Genomic DNA, 18,892 nt, shown 5'->3' on the forward strand with positions numbered 1-18,892 from the left:
ATCTTATGAGGGGGTTGTAAAATTGTTGAAGGTGCTACCAATGAATAAGGCAGGGGGCCTGATCTCATCTCAAATAGATTTCTGTCTGAATTTGCTGAGGAGTTAGCCCTACCCTTGGTTAACATTTTCAATGTGTAGCGCGCAAACAAATTCCTTAAGACTCAAAATTATTTGTCTGCAACTACTTTGCAATAGTCGTCTACAGCTGATATTCCGTAATGCGTTCCCTCTTAAATAAGACGAGGCAAATATCTGATCTAAGTTCCACGTGGTTTATTCGAATATAAGCATGTCTTCCAGACTGAGAACAACAAATTCTCTGAGTAGAATGTTGTACTACAAACGTTGAGAACGTTTGGGAACGATTAACTGAAAACAAATCAAACAAAAGGATACAGGAAGTGAGAACTAAACTCCTCTCACACTATGATATGGGAAGTAAATACTCTCTATAACACGGGAAGTAAATACACTCTATGACACAGGAAATTGGAAACAGGAAGTAACTAACAGGAAGTAGTACTCCCTCGAAGATGACTCTGGGGTCAAAGGTCATAATAGGTGGGGTGGTCATGTGACCCACCTCAGTAAATGCCCTCTAACGGTGACTGAACGTTTACTTTTGTTGACAAAATCTCATTTGCATAAAAGCAGCCTTGACTTAATGAAACAATTTAGCTGCTTTGAAACATCACTAACTCAAAGTTGCATAAGAACACAATCACTAAAACCTACTTTAACTAAAAGGTCTCAAAGGAAGATACTACAAAATGGAATCGGAGTCGATTGAATGTGTCCATTATAATGTTCATTGTTCGCATACTTCAATGAGTCCTTGGCCTTTTTGTTATAGGCACACGTGCTCTTAGAGTCTCACAATGGAATAAGGCTATTCACTGTTCCTTCAAGAATGTCTGCTTTAAAGTCACAAAAGAATCAAGTGAATGGCTTGCCGATTTTGTGTGGAGTTTGTATAAGACTATCGCATCAACAGGTTCAAAGCTGTTCCATCAAAATGGTCTTTACAAGCAATCTTGGCGAGAACTATAGCTGGTCACTTTCAGAGACATGTCCACTCTCTGAGGGTCTAACTTAAAGTGCCTAAGAGCACGCTTGGAATGGGTGCATGTGCGCAGTGCGTTATACAAAAGGTAAACATTGAAGGACGGAAGTTGATGGTGAGTCATGACTGTGAATTTGAACTATGGCCAAATAAGGGGATATTGATTTTGACCGTAACACAATGCATCGTTGGTACAAGGACATTGACCAATGTCATAGATATGCACGTTGATTTGTTTTGTGATACGATCCAATATGGCTGCCGTGCGGCCATTTTGCTACAATTTTTTCATGTACATGCAGAGCCATAATTCAGACATGTTTCAACCGATTTTATTCAACGTCGGTACAAGCACATTGACCAATTTCATAGATATGCTCGCGATTTTGTTTTGTGATACGATCTAATATGGCCGCCAGACGGCCATTTTATTACAATTTTTTTATGTACAGAGCCATAACTCAGACATGTTTTAACCGATTTTATTCAAAGTTGGTACAAGGAGATTGACTAATGTCATACATATCCATGTCAATTTGTTATGTAATACAATCCAATATGGCTGCCATGCGGCCATTTTGTTACAATTTTTTCATGTACAGAGCCATAATACTCAGGCATATCCCAACCGATTTTATTCAAAGTTGGTACAAGAACATTGACTTATGTCATACATATGTAGGTCAATTTGTTTCATGATATGATCCAATATGGCTGCATGGCAGCCATTTTGTTTCAATTTTTTCATGTCCTTAGCCAAAACTTGGGCATGTCTCAACTGATTTTATTCATCAATTTTATTCAAACTTAGTACAAGGACATTGACCTATGTCATACATATGCACATTGATTTGTTTTGTGATACAATCCAATATGGCCGCCGTGTGGCCATTTTTTCCGATTTTTTCATGTTGGGAGCCATAACTCAGCCATATCAAGCAAATTTATTCAAAGTTGGTACAAGGACATTGACTTATTTATACATATGTATGTCGATTGGTTTCACGAGATGGTCCAATATGGCCACAGGGTAGCAATTTTGTTATGGTTGTTTCATGTCAAGAGCCATAACTCTGGCAAGTCTCAACTGATTGTATTCTAAGTTGGTACATGTACATTGACTTATGTCATACATATATGTGTTGATTTTTTAAACAGTAAGATCAAATATTAAGATTAAGTAAGATTAAAAGATCAAATATCGCTGCACGGCAGTGATTTTGTTACAATTTTCTAATGTATACAGAGCCATAACTCAGACATATTTCCACCAGTATCATTCAAAGTTGGTAATAAGGACATTGACCTATTTCATACATATGCTCGTCAATTTGTTTCACGTCATGTAGCAGTAACATGTCAATTATTGAAGTTTCATAAGTAGGCTGATATGTCAAGAAATACTGCATCAAATTCATGAAACTTTGTACAGATGTTTAGCTCACATTGCTCAGACATTGAAAAAGACTTTTATCAGTGTCGTTTTAATTAATTTGTAATTGCATAAGTAATGAACTTTCCTAATTAGGGTGATATAGCCACAAATTAATACAACGTCAAATGTGATGAAACTTGATACAGATGTTGATCTCATAGTGTTGTAAATACTGCATCAAACTTTATGAAATATGGTACCAGTGATAATCTGTTAAGTGTTAGGATTGTATGCAAAAATGTTTTGCAACATCCTGTTGATTAATTCCTAGTTGACTCATTTTATGAACTTTAGGATGGTTTTATGTAATGAACTTTCCTAATTAGGGTGATATAGCCACAAATTTTTATGGTTTTATGTTTTCATCACCATGGAACTCATTCTTGGCCATTGAGCGCCATCTGTATCAAAGTATTTTTATCACAGACCTAATTAATGAAGAGGACTCTATCCTCTCTGAGGACATGTAATCAAAGTACCCCTTAACAAGTGGGGACTGTGTCATCAACGATGACTTGTCAATCAAGAACCAAGCGTAAAGATTCCAGCCCAGTTGTTTATAGTGTTAATTTATTACGTAATTGAATGCGTTTTATCATCAATTGGTGTATTGTTGTTGTTGATGATGTGTTTATTTTTTGCTAGAGTACGACTCTGTATTTTGACAAATTTTAGAATTGTACCTCTTATAATTTGACCTAAGGGTCACCATTTTGAGGCAAATAAACCATTATTATTATTATTATTATTATTATTAATAGCTCCCATAGCCATATGTATATATGGCAATGGAAGCTATTCTTATAGGCTAGGGAAATGTCTGTATGTATGTATGTCTGTATGTCTGTCCGTCAACATCAAAAACTCCAAAACCACTCTACATTTCATCTTGATATTTGGTGTGTACATGGATGATGGGCTTTAGATGAGATTTTGTTCAAATGAAGTTGTCATTGCCAAAAATATGCAAATTAAGTGAAAAAATGTAATTTAAACAGTCAAAATTGAAAAAACTCAATAACCACTGAGCAGATTACATGAAAAATTAGCATGTAAGTACTTTGGGCTGACATGAAATGATTGTGCACATCTTGGGTCAGTATCTTGGACTTGCTATTTTTCATGAATTTTTTTGTAATTTTCTCCCATTTTTGGTCAAAAAATCTCCTGCTCTGAAACCACAAGTCCGATTGATTTGAAACTTGGTATGGAAGTGTATAGGAGTGACCTTTCCCAAATTTGGGCAAATCGTGGTGAAATTTGCATATTTTTAGTTTACACGTCCATAGACTCCCATGTATAAGGCAGATCTCCATAGACTCCAATGTATAAGGCTACAAAAAATAAAATTTAGTTTCTCATCGTATTCATATTGCAAAAAGGATGCAGTGACACAATTTTTAGTCCCCACGGATGAAGTCCATTGAGCTTATAGATTGGGTCATGTCCGTCTGTTCGTCCATCCGTGAGTCCATCCGTTCACGCAGATATCTCGATATTTTGACAAAATGTCATGTGACCTTGATGACCTTTGATCTCAAATATACATATTTGTCCATAACTCAGTAACCACAAGTGCTACCACCCTTCATATATGGTATGATGGGACAGCTTATGACGCCACATATTGTACCTCATTAATTATGCACATATCTAATTTTGAGCGAGCCAATAGAGCTAGAGGTCTGATTTTTGGTATATAGGGATAACTTAGCAAAACAATTTTTTTGACAAAATGTCACGTGACCTCGGTGACCTTTGATCTCAAATATACATATTTTTCCATAACTCAGTAACCACAAGTGCTACACCCTTCATATATGGTATGATGGGACAGCTTATGACGCCACATATTGTACCTCATTAATTATGCACATATCTAATTTTGAGCGAGCCAATAGAGCTAGAGGTCTGATTTTTGGTATATAGGGATAACTTAGCAAAACAATTTTTTTGACAAAATGTCACGTGACCTCGGTGACCTTTGACCTCAAATATACATATTTGTTCATAACTCAGTAACCACAAGTCTACAGCCTTCATGTATGGTATGATGGGACACCTTATGAAGCCACATATTGTACCTCATTAATTATGCGCATATCTAATTTTGAGCGAGCCAATAGAGCTAGAGGTCTGATTTTTGGTATATAGGGATAACTTAGCAATATAATTTTTTTGACAAAATGTCACGTGACCTCGGTGACCTTTGACCTCAAATATACATATTTGTCCATAACTCAGTAACCACAAGTGCTACAGCCTTCATGTATGGTATGATGGGACACCTTATGACGCTACATATTGTACCTCATTAATTATGTGCATATCTAATTTTGAGCGAGCCAATAGAGCTAGAGGTCTGATTTTTGGTATATAGGGATAACTTAGCAATACAATTTTTTTGACAAAATGTCAAGTGACCTCAGTGACCTTTGACCTCAAATATACATATTTTTCCATAACTCGGTAACCACAAGTGCTACACTCTTCATGTTTGGTATGATTGGACACCTTATGACACCACATACTGTACCTCAATAATTATGCGCATATCTCATTCTGAGCGAGCCAATAGAGCTGGATGTCTGATTTTTGGTATATAGGGATAACTTAGCAATACAATTTTTGACCAAATGTCATGTGACCTCGATGACCTTTTACCTAAAATATATGTTTATGTCAATAAATAAGTAACCACAAGTGCTATGTCCTTTGTATTTAGTAGGATGGGAGACCTTATGACAACACAGGCTTTACCTCATTAATTATGTACACATCTAATTCTGGGCAAGCGAATAGAGCTAGAGATCTGATTTTTTGGCATATAGGGATTAATTAGCAATATATTTTTTTTTTTCAAATGTCATGTGACCTCGATGACCTTTGACCTTGATTATACTATATATGCATATTTCAGTAACCACAAGTTCTATACCCTCCAATTTTGATAGGATATTAGACCTTAAGATGTCACATCTTGTACCTCATTTATAATGCGCATATGTATTTCTTGGCTGGCCAATACTGCTAGAGGTCTGATCTTTTTCCCCGATTTAGAACCATAACTTAGACATGCCTCATGTGTTTCAAATTGGGAACAACGACATAGACCTATGTGCCCATAGATCTCAACATATACACTCCAGTGATACTTCTTAATGACCACATTTTCCTGCCCCATCAAGACTAATATTCCTATTACAAGTGGGGACTATGTCATTGTAAATGACTTGTTGAGTTAATGGTTGTATCACAGTATTCGATATATCTAATTCTGTATTTTTTCCATTTTATATTCTGAATAATTACATTAAACATATTTCACTGTCTCCAGTACATTTCATTTAAGTATTTTCACTTCATGCACTTTATCCCTTTCACACATGTTCAAATATCTGACCAGAGAACAAACACTAAATAGTCCAGGATGGGAGCTACAGTGTCATTGACGCTATTTTTATTATATGTGCATGGAAATGACACGGTGGAGATGACACAAGTAGTTCAGACAACATTAATTGAGGGAAGGAGGTGATGGATCAGGTTATGTCTCGAGTACATATAGCGAGCAATAAGACTAGGTGACACCTGGTGACCTATATGTGTCTAAGGTTTAGTCCCTGTTCTCTGTGTCCTTCCCAATATTAATCATGATAATAGCAAAGCCATAATCACTCACTATCACATGTTTGTGCAAATGCATATCATGTCAACCTTTCATTCCTCTTTCCTTCCAGCACACATGCCACACCTGCCAGGCATGGCACCAATCTGAAACATGCATATGCATGATTATGTAACTTCCTACCAAACCATCACATACCGGTATCCTTCAATTAAGTCACCCCATATTTAAGCCCGTTCCACACACTGACAGTTACTACACAAATTCCCATCAACCCACCACTATTTCATTTTCGTGGAAAAAGGAAAAGTTAGAGTTTTGATGTGCTGTATATAGTGTAGCAGGTCAGAAATACACAAAAAACCAAAAAACATGCTGCAGTGATGGCAGCTCAAAAAACCCCAAAACACACAAAAAAAACGCTGTTGAGTGGTAGCTGCTGTGGTGGTAGCTAACACATCAGCCTGTATCTCAGGTTTATCATTTCTTCCATATGTGTGGTCATATCATTAAAGTTCTATGGTGTTACTGTTGCGGATCTTTGTTAGCTTTGTACCGTGTACATTGCTTGATGTGCGGTAGGATATCCCACAAGGGGTCCCTTACATGTGATCCCGCAAGTGGTCGCGGACCACCTCCAGGTGCTATCACTTTAGTAAAAAATTGGCAGAATGGAGCAAGAAAGTGAAACTTTCTCGCAATTGGTGAGAGTACTAGTTGTCTTTTGTCATTCTCACTGCTCACCAGTGAGAATTAAACAATTCTCACTGATGAGCAGTGAGAAATGGACTCCTTGGTGAGAAAACAAATTCTCACCGGTGAGAATGGAAATTCTCACAAAGCGCATGGAGAATGGTAATTTTTACAGTGAGAATGTATCCTCAACTTCACAGTCAGCACACTTAACATGCTGATGGTTGAATTTTTCACGGCCATTGAATCAGTATGATGGTACGTAGGACCCCAGTTTGGAGAATCCTCTCATTTAAGGTCAGAATGTGTCAATATCCTGAAACAGGAGAATTAAACCCCCGAGAAGCAGTATTAATAAACAAGAACGGCTCGCTTTGTTATCTCTTAAGAAAGATAAGTCTATCACAATACTGCCAGCTGACAAGGGACGCTCTATGGTTATTATGCCCCGAAGTATGTACCAGCAGAAGGCCAGATCTGAGACTGCTCTCTGATGAAAACACTTACAAGCCGTTAGCCAAAGATCCTACACCGAGTTATGCCAATGAACGGGTGACATTGTTGAAATCCATTAAGGAGAGTGGTGCACTTTCCATAGATCAATATCGTCGTCTGTATCTGACCGCTACTAATATTCCGAAGTTTTATGGACTTCCAAAAGTGCACAAAGAGTCAGTTCCACTCCGACTGATCATAGCATCCAGGGGATCCATAATATGTAACATAGCATGACACATTGCTGACATCCTTGCCCCATTAGTTGGCAACACAGAACATCATATTCACAACCGTGCTGACCTGGTCAACAAACTTACCAAGTTCATTCTCGAATCAGACAAATGCCTAGTGTCCTATGACTTTTCCGCACTTTTTAAAAGTGTTCCAATCTCAGAAACCATCACAATAACCAAGGAGCTACTGGACAACGACCCTACGCTGAACTTGAGGACTTCACTTACCCCAGAGCAGATCACTGATCTACTTTCCATCTGTCTCACCACCACATACTTCACATATGAGGGGATGTTTTACCAACAGACGGAAGGAGCGGCTATGGGCTCCCCTGTCAGTCCAGTCTTTGCCAACATATTCATGGAATTCTTCGAGAAACGGGCTCTGAGCACCTTCCATCATCCGATATGTAGATGACACCATGACGATCATCAAGCGACAATTTGTCCCAGAATTCACTGAACATCTTAACAATACGTACCCAGCCAGGGTTCGAAATACCCGGGTGCACACTGCACTATGCATGTCCATATCACCATGGTGCAGGTAGATTGCCAGAGCAACATGCACACTGTGCATGTTGAAAAAAAGGTGAAAAAAGTAAGATCTTTGTATTCATATGCGAAATCATCCTCATTTTGGACATTTTGACTGGAAATTTTTTTCAGTTTTGTTGATATTGACGTGAATTTATCGAACTACGTAAAGTGTGCAAACCGGAAATTTAGTAACAGAAGCTATGCATGAGCCTCTCCAATATGCATAGCCTAGAGGGCCCCAAACTCTACAATTTGCTCATTTGCATGTAAGCAGTCTGCATAAGCCTAGTCAAAAAGGCCCTACAGGCAGACCCTCGGCTTATTTCGGATGTATATTCGATTCTGTCCAGCTGGCAAACGTTTTTGGTTACAATGCCCTCTTGGGCCCCATCGTGACCTATCGGCTTACATCGGCTGTATTCGATTGGGTCCACATGGCAATGTTTTGGTTTCCTCTGTGGTGGATTTTTTTAATATTGAGACTCGAGAAAATTAACCTCTCAAATGTCAAAACAACAGACCCTCCTTGATTTTGGGATAATAAAGTCATCTGAGAAGTCTGATGAAATGAATGTTCGACCATGCATCGCGGAAACTGAAAGTTCCAAGACGGAATCAGACGTGCGTCAATCGTTGTGTAGTCAAGCCATGCCATCCGTCAGTGTAACAATTAACTGTCACTGGGGACCGTAGTACCGTGAGATCCAGATTCTGCAATTGAACTTTGGTTCAAAGACAGTAAGACGCAGAGGAGATCCCAAACACGGCCATATGGACCAGGAATGCATACAGAGGAACTTTCTTGGGATGATGGAGATGAAAATTTGGAATTCCTAGTTGACAAACTATGACCCAGGTCACAGTGCAGGTACTCAGACTGCTGGTGCATGTCGATGCAAAACCTGACATGCACAGAGTGCATGTTGCCAAAAAAAAGTATTTCAAACCCTGCCAGCCATTCAGTTTACTGTAGAGTTAGAGGAAGACAATGTCATTCCCATGCTGGACACCCTTATCACCATGACATATGGATCGCTTGAGTTCTCCGTATATTGTAAACCCACCCAAACAGACCAATACCTAAACTTCAATAGCCACCAACCTTTAGAACACAAGCTTGGTGTGATCAGGTCCCTGACACAAAGGGCTAATACCATATGTTCGACTGAAGAATCAAAACGCACGAATTGCTCCATATTAAACAGAAGTTGAGTATATGTAATTAACACAAAGGTACGACACAGAGACAAGTGTTTGGCCGAAATCCGGGGTTACGCATGTACTGCCATGGCGGGGCGACGAGGCGTCATGGAGGCCTGGACGTTGGTACCGGACTCTGGGTACTGCACATCGGGCAACATGCTACCGGTCACTCGCGGCAGACCCATGACAGTACCCCCCTGGAACTTTATTGTGTAAGCTATCAATATAGAGACATACAGTATCTTTTATTGTGAGCTGCTACCCTGCAGCCAGGTTTGTTGGTTTTTTTGGTTTTTTGGGTTTTTTTTTTTTTTTTTTTTTTATATAGGGTTGGTGGGAGTTTTTGTGGTGTGAACTTGAGTATGGCAGAAGTTCAAATGGAGGATCTATAGCTTTGATCACACTGATATGCGCATGGATAATGACGTGGAAAGGGTGATGCAAGTTGTTTAGATAACAGTAAATGAGGGCAGTTGGTAGATTAGGTTAACAATGATTATAGCAAAGCCATAGTCACCCAGTATCCAAAATGGTCCTGGAATATGCCCAACAGTCAAAAAAATAGTACCCCATTCCAGCCACAACAGGGAAACACCTACTAAGGGCCATGTCACCTTACCCTATGGGGGGAGTTACAGAAGCACTGAGTCGAAAATTCCGCACGATGGGGATCTCTGTTCACGTGACCCCAAGGAACACCATCAGAAGTACATTGGTGGCTTGATCCCAAGGACAAAACCAAAGTGTTGGATAAATCTGGAGTGGTGTACAGTCTGAATGCGGGGGTGTAATTTGAACAGCGCCCTCAGAAAAATAGCCTCGTTTTCATTTCAAAACAAAGGTCGCAGTAGTACGCAGGGGTCACACAAGCATGGGTCGCCTAAACATGCCTACATTGACGCATTACCGCGGACCTGAGTGAATGTTATAGGTAATATGTGTTTTTTTAGGAATTTGTTTCTGATATAAACAGTTTGTCATGTAAAATAAACCTACCTTCAAAAGATTGTCGATGTGTATACTGAGTAGTTTCTGTTGCATAACACGATTTGGGTCTGTCTATGAAGGAGAAACGGGGCTAGTAAATGGTCTTCCGGGTCTTGAACACCGATCAAATTTCAGCAGTGTCTTTTTCAGTAACAATTGATTGTGTATACCAATTTTTAACTTCACAGAGCTATTTTACTGGAAATGGTACACTTTTCAATAGACCCTTGGCGAAACTTCGTCTAAAAATTTCACCTATGAATGCCGTTTTCTAGTACTTGTTACAGTGGGCATTATACATTCACCACAGATTAGATGGCCTCTACAAACGAGAATAATTTTATGTTAACTACAACTACAGTTCTTTAGTATATTTTTTTCTCAGAATTTTAGAATTTATAAATTGTTTTATGTATCTTGAAGTCTGTTTCTATATATAGGAAAATGAGAGCAACTTTACACATCGTTTTCTACCTTTGATAGTGATGCGGTATATTGATTCGATCAATGTGGTTTAATGATATGGAGAAACATGGCGAGACACCGGTGAATCGATAGTGCTTTGACCCTGGTCATGTGATCTGGGTCCCCGGGAAAGAACCGGTTATGTGTTGGAGCTATTTATCCCACATGTTAATTTGATAGTAGCGATTGTTCATCAACTAGAGATGCTAGTATGGATATGTTGTGGTCTGACTTTGAGTGGTTTGTTGGTCAGACCGTTCGTGTTTATTTTATCCTCGTGCTTGATTTGTGCCTGAACGAGGATGTCTCTTAAGTTTTTATTCCTTTTGTATGCTATGATAGGTTTTTCTGGAAAAACTTTGACCAGTGTTTGATCGCTTCTATTATTTTCCAATTTTTTGTTAGACATTGTTTGATTTGCCTGGTTTTGATGAATGGACTGAAGGTCGTTGTGTAAACCAGTTTTGTTCTTATGTCATATTCCTCTTATCTTTATCGGTGAGGTATCGTCGATGGTTGGTGAGATTAACATCTTTCTTTATACGAGATATATCTTTTTTTTCTATAATCTTGTTGTTGAAGTTTGCGTGTGAGAAAGTTGACCTTTTCAATGAAGTCCATGTCGTTGTTGCATGTGCAAGCATATCGGAGAAGTTCACCTTTAATGAAGCCTTTGAAAGTGCCGCTCGGGTGACACGAATTTCTCAATAAATATTGGAACGTGTCGGTTGGTTTTGTGTTGGTTAAATTAAAAAGAAAATAATAAGTTCTGAATTCAATATGCTGCAAAGACAACAGCTTAATTCTAAATAAACCTGAAGTTTGATCAATACTTAAGCCTCAGAGACTTGACTGCAACAAACTGAGACAAATCAGACACGAAAATTACGTCAAAAAAGTTAAAAGTGAACAACCATGAGGTCACATGCACAAGTTTTTCTATGGGAAGCCCCGGCTGGAAGCTTCGAAGCCATCCTCGGACTGTGATGACCCTGAAAAAAAAAAGAGGAAAATAATTAAAAACAACTGTGACACGAATTTTACGTATTACAACCTAAAAGTGTCACTTGATGATAGTTTCCCCCCCAAAAAGTAACATTTGACCTAAAAATACGCACATTTTGGGGATTTATTTCACTATGAGCGTATGCGAGTACACAGTGTACGTGTAAACGTACAGTACACTAATGTTGATTTGGCGCCATATTGGATTTTAGCGGCAAAACACAGCGGCGAACTTTGCCGCCCAACATCAAATTCCTGGCATGAACAGACAAAATTCTGCGGTAAAAGCTAATTTATAGTATAATTCCACGAACTATGCTTGATTTTGGGCCTTAATTTCATGCTACCGTAGTTGTACAGCAACACAAGTCCGCGCTCGACATATAACATCGTACTATGAAAAATCGCTGAAATCGCAAAATTCACTTTAATTTTTCAAACAGAGCCCCGAAAAGTCACTTACCTTCTCAGAAATCCAATTGAAGAGATGAAGTTGGTCTCCAATGATAATTATCGGCGAAAAATGAGGATTTGGGAGCGACTGAAAAACTGTGTTAGCCAGCCAACGGTCACAGTGTAGACCTGAGTTGCTGAGTGCCGTTCGAAAGGAAATGGCATTTGCATATGCAAATTGCACCCCTAGCTTTCAGACTGGTAGAAAGTGCAATGTGAAGAGTGCTCTGCCCACTACATAGGTGAAACAGAGAGACACCTGCGCAAATGGATTTATGAACACAAGAGGGACTCATCACTGGTGGGTCTCCATATGAGAGTGACCAAGCACACGTTTAATGATGACAATGTTTCAGTTCTGAACCAGGATCGAATCAAATTAGTTTCAACGTGGACTCAAGGAAGCAATACACATCGCCAGCTCTAATCCTGAATTGAATCGTGATCATGGCCGCTGTGCCTTACCATCAGTATACAGTAGCCTAATTCAGCCACGTGATTTACATGTGATCACTAGTTGAACCAAGTGACTGATGCCAATTGTCCAACCAGTGTCAATCATGCTGATGAAGGGTTACCAGACGGACCCGCAAGCTACAGACAGTAGTAACTTTATTTGTTGAGTGCAACGGTTAAAAACTACGCTATGATGTATCCTACTCGTTATATACTGGTGAGAATCAACCAGACTCACCATTCATTAATGAGAATCAGCCAGACTTATTGTTCACTAGTGTGAATCAATCTGGTTAATTCTCACCAGTAAACAATGGGTCTGCTTGATTCTCACCAATGAACAACGAGTCTGGTTGATTCTCACAAATGAATGATGAGTACAATTCATTCTCACAGTGCTTGATGAGAATTTCCATTCTCACCGGTGAGAATCTATTATCTCACCAAGGAGTGCATTTCTCACTGCTCACCATTGAGAATTCAAAAGCTCTCATGGCCAGTAGCAGTGAGAATGACAAGAGATTCTTACCAATTTTGAGAAAGCATCACTTTTTCGCTCCAGTCTCACAATTTTTTCCTATAGTGTATGATGCCTTAAATGTGACCCCCACTGCAGCAGTAGGCACTTTCTCGGTAAAACACTGTCCTCCCTTGATGTCATTCAAATCTGTTACTTTTATGATTGTCTTGTAAATTTGTCTTGTGATGTTGTGACTTTTTTGTTTTTTGTTTTGCAGATCTGTTAGTGGGCCCTTGATCTGTGTATCAAATAAAATAAAATAAAATGTGAAATGTGCCCTTGCCCCTGGATATCCCTTACAAAAATATCCTATACCAGTCCTATAGGGTAGAGGCATGTACGGTCTTATAGGACATCAAGCAGGTAGTAGTCTTACAGGATTTTGGAACGCAGTCCTACAGGGAACCCTATAGGGAGCCCTATAGGGGTCTTATAGGAACCCTATAGGGGTCTTATAGGGGCCCTATAGGGGGTCTTATAGGGAACCCTATAGTGGTCTTACAGGGAGCCCTATAGGGGGTCTTGTAGGCAGCCCTATAGGGTGTCTTATAGGGAACCCTATAGGGGTCTTGTAGGAGCCCTATAGGGTACAGAATATGCTTTACATATTGTTATCATACTTTCTAAGAGATTGAACTCGCACAAGGCAAACAACTTCTGTAAAAGAGTGCAGAAATTTTGTTAAGTAAGGAATAACTCCTTCTGATTTTGCTATTGGTACCAAATGCAATGAATAACTGCAAAACTCACAAACAGTCAGTCAACTTACAAAACAAGTAATTATAAACATGTAGTTTATTTCTAAAGGAATTAAGATTAACAATCAATCAGAACAGAAATCAATGCAACATACAGGGACTACAAAATATAAAGCAACCTACACATATGAATGCAAGGCCTACCTTTGACTTGTCACCTCAGCCAAGTGCATTATTAACTGAATAGATGTGTATCTTAACTCACGTAATTAAGAGGTCAGTTCAGTTGATGCTGCAATGTCGATTCTTACAGTTGTGACATATTAGTGAGCTCCCTTCTCCATAACACTGTTACAATCTTGGTAATGGACCTTGGATCCTAATGTTCCATGCAATTTGGAGTTGAACTTAGTACTTAAGAGCCATGCATGTTCACTGGTGCACTGCCTCAAGTGCAAATGAATAATGCGTGGCTGTACTATTATGTAATCAGCCCATTGTAAATGCAGGAAACTATTTACATAACAAAGCAAAGGCACAGGTCAGCTCACTTGACCTTGGATCTAACAAATAGAGTCTTTGTCTGTGTACAGCCATGACATGTACAAACGGCAAAAGGAATATGGTATGTTCCTGGCATGTGTGTGTAAATAATAGTAGCTTTTGAGAAAGGGTACATGAGAATGTGTAAAATTCTACAAACTATTTTCGTAAGGGAATAATTATAATTATAAACATTACTCAAACATTACTTGTTCAGTTTTACAGTCCTAAAAGTCAGGCAGAATCATCTTGTAGGGTGTCCTATAGGGCATAAATATGAACCTATAGGACTAGTACGAACCAATAAGACATGACACATAAATCCTACAGCACAGGCGTTGTCCTATAGGACGAGTGCTATAGGATTGAGGTAGCCCTATAGGACTCCTGCAGGATCCTTGGGTCCTACGGGATCCTGTAGGACTTTTTTGTAAGGGATCAGCCGAACCATTGTTTCTGTATTGGTTTTTCAACTGGTCAAAAGTTATCTTTTCATGATGAAATGCAAAATCTGCAAATTTGTCTCAACATAGAACACTCAATATGAATAATCATAAAAAGACTGGCAAATTTGTGGGATAATATCCATAATAGGGTTTGCAGAAATATTAATATCATGTCAACCAGGTATGGTATAGTTTCATCGCAAAATAAAACACTTGTCTTGTCAAATTTGTCCAAAATTGAACATTAAAGGGCTAGCTTTTTTCAAATAAAAGACATCTTAAGGTTCCAAGACAAGAAATTGACCTATTTAAGCTAACAATTCTCTAGTGATTAATAAACTCAGAACCCCTGTAAATTATATATTTTCCGAAAGCCTAGATATAGGGGAATATTTTGGTTACCATAGTGTCACCATTATTTACATAACTATCACGTGACTGGTGATTTGCATAACCCTTCAAAAAATCGGTTTTCCCTATGTTTTGTTTCAATGCTTTGAGATATGTGGCTGAAATTTATGTGAGTGCAAGCTGTCCTGAGCTGTCCAGAATGTTTTTAAACCTTCTGGAACAATTTTTATGCCAGAAAAACTTTCAGAGCGGTGCATTTAACCGTAGTTGATTTCTTTGAAATTGTGCTCAAATAAAAACTAAGCAAGATGTAAAAAAATCTGAGACACACTTTGTGAGAGCATTGTAACAGCTTGCATTCCTACAACTTTGAGTGAAATATTTTGAAGTATTGACATGAAAGCATAGGGAAACCGATTTTTGAAAGGTTATGCAAATTACCTGTCACGTGATAGTTATGTAAACAATAGTGACCTTATGGTTACCAAATTCTTCCCCTGTATCTACACTTTAAGAAAATATATAATTTATTGGGGTTCTTAGCTTATAAACCACCAGAGAATTGTTAGATTAAAGAGGTCAAATTCTTGTCTTGGAACCTTAACGGTATACAGTCACCTGTAATCTAAACATGCCCATATATGGTTCCTTTGTATTCGAATAGCCCATGTGTGGCCGCTGTTTTTAAAAAGTGGCCAACCACTTAAGGTAGCTACATACCTTTTAGACACTTTCAGATTTTATTTTTTTCTCAATTGAACACGTCCCAAACCCCAATAAAGTATACATTTTCTGAAAGCCCTGATATAGAGCTATCCGACTAAGCACAGTACAGGGTCATTATTTGCATAGGAGTCACGTGACAAGCGTTTTGCTGAACCTTCCAAAAACCGGTTTTTCCCGCCTTATGCAAACACGCTGCAAGATTTCCGGTTGGAATTTCTTCATTGACAAGCCTTGACAATATCCTTCAAAACCGTGTCTGGGATTTTCTTTATATGCCTTTGTTTTTTTTTAATGCGCTCTTAAAGGTGTTAGATGAAGGTGCTTTTCAAGGAATTTTAATTATCACGCCATATAATTTGAATGGAGCCTCCGGGAAAAAATCGCAAACACGGTTTTGAAGTATATTGTCAAGGCTTGTCAATGAAGAAATTCTAACCAGAAATCTTGCAGCGTGTTTGCATAAGGCGGGAAAAACCGGTTTTTTGAAGCTTCAGCAAATCGCTTGTCACGTGACTCTTATGCAAATAATGACCGTGTACTGTGCTTGGTCGGATAGCTCTATATCAGGGCTTTCAGAAAACGTATACTTTATTGGGGTTTGGGACGTGTTCAATTGAGAAAAAAATAAAAATCTGAAAGTGTGTAAAAGGTATTTAGCTACCTTAAAATCTGTGATTGGTTAGATTTTCTCTTTCCATTGTAACTGTGGCAAATTGGAACAGGTGACAGTATACCTTTAAATAAGGTTAAGAAGCTTATTTTCTCAAAAAATCTTACAAAATGACGACATCATTCAAAATGTTCATCAGACATTTATGTAAAAGGGATACTTGAATGTCATACTTACTGTCTTTACCAAAGTAACTTTAAATTTATTCAGCATAAAGTAATTTAACTTTTCGAACTGGTAAAATGTGACCAATAGTGTATAAGTTGCATTTTCAATAAGATGCACATTTGACAAACTGCAATCCCAGAGATATAATGTGACCTGGGGTGATTGATCAGTGATGCGATGAATTGTGGGGCTGTGATAAAGATGCATGAAGATAATGATGGGATTCTGATGTGATATTGCAGTGGCAAATGCAATTCGATGCAAATGTAAAAAATGCAACTCGTTTGGCCAAAATAAATTTGTGCTGTTGTGATAACATATGGTTTTCAAAAATAGGGTAGGTAGGTAGGTCGGCGGGCATTTTTTTTTCCAAAATATTTGTATTTTTAAATATGCACTTTTCAGGGGTTCAGTGCGATGACACACTGGCAACAACATTTCCAGAAAAAATGTATATCATACATATAAAAGGAACAAAAACATAAAAGACGTCTTCATTCAAGCAAAAATCAAATGCCAGGTAACAAACACGTGATTTTACAGTTTTTTCTTTTGTTCTTTTTTTCACTTCCGTGTTTACGTAGCTCTAAAAAGTTAAGGGACGGCAGGCAAAAAATAGGGTAGGTTGGGTTATCGGAACAGCACAATTTTTTTTCTTTGGCCTTATACAGGTACTGTAAGGAACATGAAAAACTCTTGGACCGCATTATTTTTCTTTCATACTGAATTTTTCCATGAGCATTTTTAAACATTCGAAAAGTTATGGTGGACCATTGTCCAGGTTTACAAACCAGTAAATATTATCAGGGGCTCCCCAGACATCTAAATGTGTTATCCGTTTCACATACAGTGCATGTTCTACCACAAAAATATTTCTTGGAATCCAACATTATTACCCCTTAACTCAGGCATAAAAACTCAGTTGATGGTTGTAAATAATCAGGACATAGGAAGAATTTGATGGTAACTATATTTACAATGAAAGTAGCAATATCTGATTGTTGACTGATGATCTTCAATTGGACAATGATGCATTTTAATCCTGTATTCATATGGCTGACCACAGGATACAAAGTTGGCATGTGTCGATTTATAGCAACAAAGAGGAAGTAACTTTGAAACCAATGGACTGTGCTAAAACCATCGTAAATGGCAGAGTAGTAACCAGTTCCAGGCAACTGCAGCATTTGGTAAGCAAAAAGCATTTTGTTCAGGTTTTATCCACTTTCTATGTCAGAGTCTTTCCACTATGCTGTCATGATGTTTGACTTTATGATCTTATTGCTTTGAAGACACATTGAATCAAATGGTCATTTTGCTGTTCAGATATTTCTCATGTCAAGAAGACCAGCCACTCAGTACCAGACATATTAAACTTCTGACAATGGTTGCTGATTTGCTCGGTATTTGCTCACAACGAATTCTGGTGTGGTTGAACACTTGTCTATGGCCAAAATAATTCTAAAAACATTAAACATTACAGGTCAAAACAGGTTCATTATGTTTTGTATAATGTTTGAAATTTCAAAAAAATGATACGTAGATGACAATAGACATTAGGGGGGTATAAAAATGAAATGAAAACAGGGCCTTAAAATTTCCCTTTTCCCAGTGGTCCCAGAACCAGTGACTTGATTATTTTCACTAGTCCCAAGGTAAAATCCACTGTCCTCAAAAATTTGCATGACAATAAGAGAATGATTCATTTCTCGTACTCTCGTATGCATTTGGTATTAAGTTCATTTCACTTTTATAATTGCCAAGCGGTTGATTCTTTTCCATTTAAATTGCAAAAACTAGGTTGAAAAAACCTATTATCTGAGAGGAACTTCTTTTTCCTTTGATAGCAATAGCAAAATGCCATAACACTGTTTTGACAAACTAGGCGGTTCTTGTTCAGGTCAGCTACCATCAAGCTAGAGGGTCTTGACTATGTAAGGAATTCAGCATGGTGACCTTCTAAATTCTGAAGCTTGCTTCCTACAGACGATCGGAAAGTTATGATGAGACTCCTTCCAGAGAAATTTACTGCAAAATACTACTTTGATAGAGAGAGATATAATATTTTAACACAATTTTGGGGTTGCTGATATTTTTAGGTGAGGCTATTG

General features: G+C 38.2%; 1 protein-coding gene across 3 annotated transcripts in view; it reads left to right on the top strand.

The window, feature by feature from the left end:
• LOC139144565 (kinesin-like protein KIF28P) overlaps window positions 1–18,892 on the top strand; it is a 503,294-nt gene that overhangs the window by 214,171 nt on the left and 270,231 nt on the right. For all 3 annotated transcript variants that reach the window (XM_070715275.1, XM_070715274.1, XM_070715276.1), the window contains exon 11: window positions 17,848–17,971. In XM_070715275.1, coding sequence (XP_070571376.1) covers window positions 17,848–17,971 — 124 coding nt within the window. The remainder of the gene's footprint in view (window positions 1–17,847; window positions 17,972–18,892) is intronic.

This window comes from Ptychodera flava, chromosome 11 (genome assembly GCF_041260155.1).
Source record: "Ptychodera flava strain L36383 chromosome 11, AS_Pfla_20210202, whole genome shotgun sequence".
NCBI classification, from domain to species: Eukaryota; Metazoa; Hemichordata; class Enteropneusta; family Ptychoderidae; genus Ptychodera; species Ptychodera flava.